General features: G+C 40.3%; 1 protein-coding gene across 1 annotated transcript; it reads left to right on the top strand.

The window, feature by feature from the left end:
• Window positions 1-7,995: 7,995 nt before the first annotated feature.
• MC4R (melanocortin 4 receptor) lies at window positions 7,996-9,694 on the top strand. Its single transcript, XM_005243706.3, has one exon. The coding sequence runs from the start codon at window positions 8,543-8,545 to the stop codon at window positions 9,536-9,538; it is 996 nt and encodes a 331-aa protein (XP_005243763.1). The 5' UTR covers window positions 7,996-8,542; the 3' UTR covers window positions 9,539-9,694.
• The last annotated feature ends 450 nt before the right edge of the window (window positions 9,695-10,144 follow it).

The following is a 10,144-nucleotide window of genomic DNA, read 5'->3' on the forward strand; positions in this document are numbered from 1 at the left end:
TTAGAATACAGTTTTGAATACCACAAAGGCAAGAGCTACTGCTCTCACATACACATTCACCCTTTCCTTTTCATGACAGTCTGCTGTGACAGAAGATTATCAGCCTTTGTCACAAGCAGCCATACGAGCTGCACCCCAGCAGTAGAGAGGAAAAGGATTTATAGAACGTACTTCCTCATCCTGAAAAGAAAGGAGACTCTTCCTGAATTTAATAAAAATGGCCCTTCAGTGAGGACTAGAAGTTCTGAGTAATGACCTAGCACAGACCTCTCTGGTATTCAAGAAAGGAATTGGTTCATGTCCCTGAATTTTCTAAGACAACTTTTTCTATAAGAGCTTTGCAAATAAAATATTTCTGCTTTCCAGGGGGTCAGCTTCACTATCAATACAGCCTTTTATTTCAGACTTTTTAAAGTACTGTTGATCTTTGATTATCAGCACTTGCAACAGTTGTCACAAGATGAAATATGGGGTATTCTTTTCACCACGTGTTGATGACTGATATAAAGATTATCAAGAAAGCAAATTGCTGCAGACACACTATAGCTCTTCAAAAGTCTAGAAATCTTGTATTTTCCCTTTCTGTGCCCAGTTCTTAGAGAAACCTGTGAAAATTTCCGATTGCATGTCAGTAAAGATGTGCTTACCTCATGACAGCACGCTCAGGTTTGTCCTTTAATCTACAGTCCTATCTTGACACCAGTGCTGGGTAACTCACTCTTTGTCATATGAGTTGGTGCATCTACTTCATGTCTTATACCAGATTATGAGTCCAGTATTTCTAGTTCTTTTCACATAATTTAATTGCTATGGAAGAAAACAATTCACAAGAAGGTTAAGCTTTCGCTGCTGAACTGGCAGACTCCAGGATTTTTTCCAATATCTCTGCTAAAAAAGTGAGTAGCTATAAAAATGGATGGAAGCCATGAAAGTGCAGCTACACACTGGGAGAGTGTGTAACTTTTGTTAACACAGCTTAAGCTGCTTTGGGATTTCTTGACGAGTAGCTCCTACCTCCTGTACATGGAATTACATGGAAGAGCACAGGGCAATACAGAATATGACTGCACTATATAGAACTGAGATGGGAGTAAGTATTTATATAGATAGATAGATAGATATATGCATGTGTCTGTGTATGTGTGCAGAACTCTCAGCAAGGGTTTTCAATAACTCTGTATATGTAAACCCCTCTAGACATAAATTATGCATCTTGAACAACCGCTACTAAGCCTAAGCACACAACTCTCTCTGTAAAGATACTAAAGAAATGATGTCATGGTAACAGCAGCAGCCTAGTAATTTGTGGATTTCCCATATGCACAAAATGCATAATCAGAGAATTAAGGTATAAGTGAAACAATACAAGGAATTTGGTACAGAAGACTGGCATTCTTATAACCATAGGCATTAAATTCAAACCAGTTGGATGCAAACATAGGTCCCATAACTATGAACCACTGGGAGTGTAAATTTACAATACTGCGTTAGTAAATGCTGGGTTGTTTGGACTTTATTTGGAAGGCAATGGACTGTACTTCGTCTACTTTTTCTGCATCAAGTTGCTATCAGACTATGGTTTCTGTAGGATGCATTTTCCCTCTTATTTAATCAGACATGTTCAGATCTAACTGCATGTCGTTGCCTGAACCCCCCCCTCCCTCCCCCCCCCCCACAGCACCAAAGGATTTAAGCCCCCCAAACTCTGCAAGCATAAGCCTTTTAGGGCATGTGCCATCCAGCACTGTCAGATGGCGCACAGACTGGAGACAATAAATTCAGACAATAAATAATTGGAGTAACAATGGAAAACATTTTGGAAAAAATAGTAACAGTCACCCTCAGAAGTGAAGGGACTGGAAGAGAAAACTCCAGTTAGTTAGTAACTTCCCATCTCACATTAACTGCTGGTTATACTCCCACTCTGAGGACTTCTCTGAAAAACTGACTTCACATCATCCAAAACAGCTGGGGTTTTGCCTCAATGCAACCTTGGGCTGTCACTAAATGATGATCTGTCAAATTTTCTGCCTTGGTTCTTTACTTCTCATTCAACTATAATGAGACACACCATTTTTCAAGCTTCCATGGTGAGACAGCTGGACTGAACCAGATAATTTTTCTGCTAGAATAAAATGCTACTGCAACTCTCACACAGAAAAACACTGCATATCATTATGTCTAGAAACTGAGTATGGAAAGTGGAAAAGTGAAGTTCATCCTAAACTTTGTAATATAAAATGTACTTAATCCTGCATACTGCTGTATGTCTTTTGGAGAGGTATTTGGAGTGGGATACCAACACTAAGGAGATTGTGAAGTCATTTGAAAAAAAGTGCTTCAGGTGAGTCTGAACAGACAAGTGCCTAAGTAAAAGAAGACTGATTATTTGGGAGGGATGGAATGGGGGAGAAAAGACTAAGACAAGGATGGCAATTGCTGCATTGACTGTAAATTAATGAGCTCCATGATCACAATCGCAATTGCTTAAAATAGAAACGACATTGGATTTAGACAGTTAAGTGCTTAAAGCCTCTGTGGTCATGCCATTTTAATGGAAATCATTCTGCCTCTGCATATTTACAGCATCTTCAAATAAGCAAACATAATTTGCCAGCAGAATATACATTTCTTTTCAGTGGCCAGATTGGCTAAAGAATTCTCCTGCCCTTTCAACACACATAAGGAAAAAAGGCAAGCTACAGAGACTCCTGCTTTCAAGACTGAAGCCTCTTGACTTAAAAACTGCTTTCGCCTCAGGCGAGAAAAAGGTTAAAAATAAATTACAAAGATTAGAGAGCAATCATCACTCCAAAATAAAAACCTAGATGAAAATGTATTAGACTAGTTTTCCACTGACCAGTGTTTTCATTTGCATGTCACAGGTGGGTTGAAAACTGCTTGGATTGATGGTCTCAAAAGGTAATCAATGTACTGAACACTGGGAACTGGAACAGCTGACAACTGGGAACAAATGGAGTACCCTGGGGTCTTTACTGGGAATGATTGTTTCATAGTTCCATCACTAACAGGGATGTTAATACAGAATGTACCATCCACAAACTTGCAGATTGTAGTAAGTTGAGGGAGTGAACGGTGGGCATACTAAACAGCAGATTTAATCCAGAAGGATGTTCAGAGACCTGATCATTGGACCAACAGAAAATTTATGAAAGTGAACAAGTACAAAGCTCTTTCATGGGATGGAATACCCCCATGCTTCAGAACACAACAGGCACTGACTGCCTGAGTAGCAGCTTTGCTGAAAAGGACAGCAAAAAGCTTATGTTGATTGTCAACCTGAATATAAGCCAAAAGTGCATCATCACTGCAAATGGGGCCAAGCAGGCACTCAGCTGAATTAGAAGAAGCACAGCTGACAGACAGGTAGGTGATTATCCACCTCTGCTTAGCCTGGGGGAGGCCATAGCTGGAACAATGTTCAACTTCCGGTCACCTTGGTTCCTCAAAGGGCTGTCACGATGGGCAGGAACTTAGGTTACATACCCAAGCCACAATCTATGACTGCTGCTTCTTGTTATATCCCCTGGCACTAGCAAGAGGAGCTTAGCCCTATAAACTTTGTACATTCTCTTTCATTAGCTATTAGATTAGATTCATCTGCTACTAGATAGCCCCTCAGCCTCCTCTTCACAAACTTTTACCAGTCCAGTTCCCTCTGACTCTACTGTAGTGCATGTAACCTAGTCTTGGGGGATTCAGATTAGGAAAAACTTCTTAACTAGAACAGCAATGCAGAACAGGAAGAGGTTACCCAGGGAAGCTGTGGGATCACCATTCTTGGAAGATTTCAAGACATGGCTAGACAAAACCACAGCTGATCTGATCCCAATATTGGTGGCAATCCCGTTCAAAGCAGAAGCTGGACAGATTACATCCAGAAGTCCAATCCAACCAACATTTCTGTGACTCTGAACAGAAGTTTAACTACACAATTTATTCTTGTTTGACTAAGACCGCCCCACTAATTCATTACTTCTTCCTTGAACTTGTTTGTACAAGCACAAAGAATAACAATTTGATCTACAATCGTACTTTTTTCTGTGAAATAACATTACACAGGCATCTCAAGTTCTATACTGCAGAACTAGTGACCTTCTGCTATGTGAATTTTCTTTGCTATCTGCAACAGACATCACCTTTACTTCATCCAAAACCAGTGCCAGTTCTCCTCTGTATTCCTGCTTATCCTAGGTTAGCATCTAAGTTTATGACAATCAGGTCTCTATTGAGAGAGTCTGTTTATGCTCTTATCAGACTTTCTGGCCAATAATATGTTTAAGGACCAACTTAAAAAGTACCTACCAATGAAAATACAGGAACAAACAAGTGTCTCCATATTGCTCATATGCTAGTTTAGTGAATCTGGAAAGAATTCAAGAAAGGCTTCTTCCAATTACATCTGTGGGTAGGATGGAAAAGTACATTGCATTACTTGAAACATTTTTGGTGAGTATTTTGAGTGTTACGCAGAATTTGCCTTTGCTGTAATACAGAGAGATGATGCAGGCTAAAATCTCCTAGAAGCTTCCAAAGTTTAATTGCCAGGCTCCTTTTACATTTCAAAATCAGTGTGCAACAATATACTACAGTCCTTTTACTGTGTATTAGACTTGAGGTTTTGAATGAGCTGAAAAACTGGATGTGAGCACATGTATACAAAACTTCTTCCCATTATGCTTGTGCATGTAAATGTAGCAGTGACCTTTGCACAGTACTGGCACACTTGCACAAATCTCAGGGACTGATTGTTGATAGTCTGCTTCTTTGGCTTCTCCTTCTACCCAGCTTCTTACAATCCCTCCTCTGTTTCCACTGACATCTGTTGAAGTGGTAAACATCATCTTTGTGCTTGAGCAACATGGACATGGGATTCAAAGAGATCTCAGACTGTGCATTTGAGCAGGGAAGTGCCTGTGCTAACTCCCTCTACCTTTCTTTTTCTCCCATAGTGAACCTATACAGCCTGCTTGTGACTTTGCCTGTCTTCCTGTATCGCTACTGGGATTTGATCTGCTTATTATTGATTCCAGGGAACACTTTCTTCTGACTTTCAAAAGCAACTGTCAGAGGATAATTCAGCTTTTCAAAATGTTGTGAGGTGGAGATGGATGTAACCCTATCTGGAGGGTTGGCCTTAGGGAGTAGCTGGAAACAGAGCATAGGACATGGGAAGAATTATGTAGGAAGAAGCCTTAAAATGAACATTTTAAAATAATATTTTTAATCATATGATTCCTCATTATGTTAGAAGAGAAGGCTGGTATCAAATCTTCACTGATGTTTTATTTTTCTTAAGAGCTGGAGCTCATATTAGTATATCACTGTTATCAGTTTATAGTTTTCTGCAGCCATAGCTGCTTTTCCATGGTGCTGCAAAGCTTGTCAGCCATCACTTTTGAAAGAAATATTACCTCAGTGTTGGTTTTTAAAATTTAAGAAACAGTTTAGGTAATGTATATTAGGCAATGCTCCTGTTATCTGTGACTAAAATATTGAAATAGACAAATTTTCAGACATGAGAGAGCTAGGAACCTTTGAATAATTTTACATTATATATTTTGGGTTTTATTAAGTGGGAGCCGGAGGCATGTATCCGTCTTCTACTGTAGATGTACTTAGACATACATAAATCTCTCATTTAAAAAAGTGCTTATATAATTTGTTTCACCTTCTAGTCAGAGCAGGCTAATGGTACATCACCTCTTTAGTGCTTCAACTGAGTTGCTAAGCTACCATAAGTCTACTATTTCCAGTCATGTACCCTCATCCCACAAATATGACTGGCTAACACACCAAAACAACCTTTTGTATTTATGTAAAGCATAAATAGAATTTTTGAGGTGAGTGATGGCTGTGGGTGTGAGAGAAGTGTCCTTTTCTTTCCTCTGTTGTAACCGATATTGCATTTTTATGACAACGTCCAGAGAAAAACCACACATAGAGCATTGTCTGATTAGCTTCTGGGTAAAGAGAGATAGTAAATGGAAAGATAAATGGGGATGAGAATAATGCACAGAGAAAAGGGAGGAACCAGAAGAAGGATAGACAGACAAACATCTGGAGCAAACAGGGCAATATGCCCTGGAAGCAGCTTCTCTCTATCTTCGCCCAGTCTCCTCTGCTCAAGCTCCACCTAAGAAGGTGAAGGGGAAAGACCCCTGTGCCCTGAGCACTTGCAGCATGGAGGGGGGTGATGAAGGAAGGGATGCCGAGTGACTGCTTCCCTGGGACAATCTGAAGGTTACACATTTCTGGCTGCAGGTGCAGAAAAATACCTTGTCTGGGGAGATGCTGCTTTCTCACATTGGTCTTTATATGAATTTTCTCACTGCTCTCACAGTGTAGCTGTGTCCTTAAGGGTTAGTTATGCAAGTCCTGTCTGTGGCAGAAGTTAGTGTACACTGGCCCAGGGATCAGTAGCTGGATAATAAGTCTTTTTGAATCCTAGGTTGCATTATGTCTTGATAGGAAAGTAAATCTCACTCTCTCAGCAGCAAGCTATTCTTTCATTGTGAGGATGCTGCTGGTGAATGATGTTTTCCAATCAATAAACGTGGGATTTCCTGTGCCACTAGTTATTTTGTTTGTCTTGGGTGTCTGTGTTTCAGATTTATGAAGCAATCCATCTGGGGAAAGGCCCAGAAATAATTGGCTGAGCCTTTTGTTCTGATACAGGTCTTTATAACTACAGATCTATAGCAAATCCAAACACGAAAGTAAAATCATGCTTCACCTGGACGCTGGGATATTGAATACAAAATACACACAGGATGCATTCCTCTATCTCTTTATAGCTGTTAGTTGTAAAGCCAGCTAATGCACAGAAGATGAAAAAAGTTTGAGAGTTTGAGGAAAACTGGTACATCACATACAAAGCCCTCCATAGCCTTCCTGGTAGTTGACTGGAAATGTTCATTAGATCAACTTCCTTGCAAACATTACTCCCAGGTGTACTGACTGATTTTCCTGTAGCTTCCATAGCTTTAAAAAACACCTGGACTTTTGGTGTTGTTCAGTATTTTTATTTTTTTTCAATCCTCAATTGCAATGCTTGAAAAAGAAACAGCAAAACAACTTTTGTCTCTGTCTCTTCATATTATTTTGGCATTCTTTTCCTCCTTCTTCTCAAGGGCTTTCCCTGGCAGAATGCAAACAAGCTGATTCAGCTCATGCCAGGTAAGCATAGGGACATCCCTTCAGATGGATGTTTAGGAGATTTATTGATGCCTTTGACTCATTACCATTGCATAAGACCCATTTCTCACAAGTTGCAACTTTGTCGCCTGTTGCTTTCCTTCATCTGTTCTAAACAGAGACTTTTTCCTGCCCAACACCCTAATTCCTGATGGTAATAGGGTTTCTGCAATCAATTCTATCATCTTTTCCTTCCTGGAAATAAAATGATGAAGAAGGTTATTACCTGGAAAAAACTACTTTCTTTAGGACAATTTATTAAGCCATTTGTGACTTTGGCTCCTTGTTCTGTTTTTGGTCCTTAGATGGTCTCCATTTCTTAAAAATTATAAGAAGCTTAGAAAGTGTAATGCAACTTTGGAACAACACATTGTGCAAATGGACAGTTAAGGCATAGAAAAGTTAGCAAAACAAGGGAAATCTGGGAGAGAGAACAAAAAAGGAGATAAGTATTCTTCTGCTTCCTTGTCCTTTTCCTATTTTGCCACATGTGCAAAGCAGACCAACTTTGTGCACTAGAAGGAGCAAGGGGAAATCACAGTGAATCACAGTCTGAAAAATAAAAAGCCCTGAGTTCAGCTGCAGGAATTCTGTAAGATTGCTAGTACAGTTCTGTAAGATTGATAACTAAAACTCAGTATTCAAATACTATTCTGAAAAGTTAAAGAAGGGAAACAAATCTCTGGTAGCCCATCTGATTTCTTGCTCCTACTGGCAGCTCATGCTGCCATCTGAAGCTACTGTGCCGTGTTTTTCAGAGAGGCTCAGAATCAGCAGCCCCTCGACTTTCTGCAGCTCCTGAGCCCCATTGGCTGGAAGGCAAAGCAGAGGCGGAGAGTGCCCTGGATATTTTTCTCCTCCACACACCATAAAACAGGCAGCCGGCATGCACTGTCTGACAGTGAGACCGGTGCTTGCAGTTTAAAATTACTTTCTGCTCCGCAGCAGTCACTTGACCATTTTATGTTTGCCTCTCTTAATGGAAGGGAACAAAAAAGCCTTGCAGCACACCAGTGAACTAAACAGGAACTGACCATAGGGGAGAATCTGATGCAAACTTACAGACTGTTGGGACTCCATGACATAGATCACCAAGGTAAATGTGAAGATGATCAGAAACTGCATCTGTGAGAGAGTAAACCAGTATTTCTGAGTTTGAAATCTTATTTTGTAACAGCAGTCAAAGTGTTCTGAACTGCCGCCTGCCTCTGTGCTAGTTTATTTTTCTTTTCTTCCCAAGCTGAAAAGCCAAAGAAGGTTTTAAAAGGAATGCACAAGGACCAGGAGTTTTAAAAGACAGAATCTGAAAGGGGATCTCCATAAGATGAATTTCACTCAGCACCGTGGGACACTCCAGCCTCTTCATTTCTGGAACCACAGCTATGGACTGCATGGAGGTGGCAGTGAGCCCAGTGCAAAGGGCCACTCCTCAGGAGGCTGCTATGAGCAACTCTTTGTATCCCCCGAAGTGTTTGTGACTCTGGGCATCATCAGCTTGCTGGAGAACGTCTTGGTCATTGTGGCAATAGCCAAGAACAAGAACCTCCATTCACCCATGTACTTCTTCATCTGTAGCTTGGCAGTGGCTGACATGTTAGTGAGTGTATCTAATGGATCAGAAACTATTGTTATCACGCTGCTAAACAATACAGACACAGATGCACAGAGCTTTACCATAAACATTGACAATGTCATTGACTCAGTGATTTGCAGTTCCTTGCTTGCATCAATTTGCAGTCTCCTCTCAATAGCAGTGGACAGGTATTTTACTATCTTTTATGCCCTCCAGTACCATAATATCATGACGGTGAAGCGCGTAGGGGTGATCATCACATGCATTTGGGCTGCTTGTACGGTCTCAGGCATTTTGTTCATCATTTACTCTGACAGCAGTGTTGTCATCATCTGCCTTATTAGCATGTTCTTCACTATGCTCATTCTCATGGCATCCCTTTATGTCCACATGTTCATGATGGCTCGGATGCATATCAAAAAGATTGCTGTTCTTCCAGGGACTGGCCCTATTCGCCAAGGGGCCAACATGAAAGGGGCCATCACTCTCACCATCTTGATTGGAGTTTTTGTTGTGTGCTGGGCTCCATTTTTCCTGCACCTCATTTTCTATATCTCCTGCCCCTACAACCCTTACTGTGTGTGCTTCATGTCCCATTTTAACTTCTACCTTATCCTCATCATGTGCAATTCCATCATCGATCCACTTATCTATGCATTTCGGAGTCAGGAGCTAAGGAAAACATTCAAGGAGATTATATGCTGCTGTAGCCTGAGGGGAGTTTGTGATTTGCCTGGCAAATATTAAACTGAGTGGATACATTACTCTCTAAACAACATGCAGCACAGACTTCTAAGCCTTCAGATCCTCTCTCTCAGCAGAATTTCGTTTAAATCTTTAAAAGTGAGCACTTCTTTCTGTCTCCTGAGTACTTCTTTCTGTCTCCTGAGCGCTTCTGTCTCCCCTCCCTCTCATCCTTGTATTCCGTTCACATGTAATTCATATTTCTGTATAATGTTCGTGATATCTACAGTTTGTAATTTGTTTGGCTGGAAAGAGAATTAGCACTTCATACCAGTTTATAAATAAGCAAACAAATGTAATGATGAATGTGAAATACTAATAAACATGAGCAGCTGTATGTTCCAAATGCTGACAAAATAAATAACTTGCCTGACTTACAGTACATATTGGCTGATACTGTTCCTTATTCTGTTGAAGTAATTATAGCTATCCATTACACTATATACAGCTTAAAATAGAACACATGCTTCTCTATTAGTGGATTAGAGGTTCTCCGGTATTAGAAAGCAGATTTTTCATAAAGGTTACTGCAACCAATGAGTTGTATTAATTAATTTCAAAATCTTTTCCTCCTACTTCACAAGCAGCAATTCTGTTTGTTACAGTTTT

Source organism: Falco peregrinus, chromosome 3 (genome assembly GCF_023634155.1).
Source record: "Falco peregrinus isolate bFalPer1 chromosome 3, bFalPer1.pri, whole genome shotgun sequence".
In the NCBI taxonomy this organism is placed as follows: Eukaryota; Metazoa; Chordata; class Aves; order Falconiformes; family Falconidae; genus Falco; species Falco peregrinus.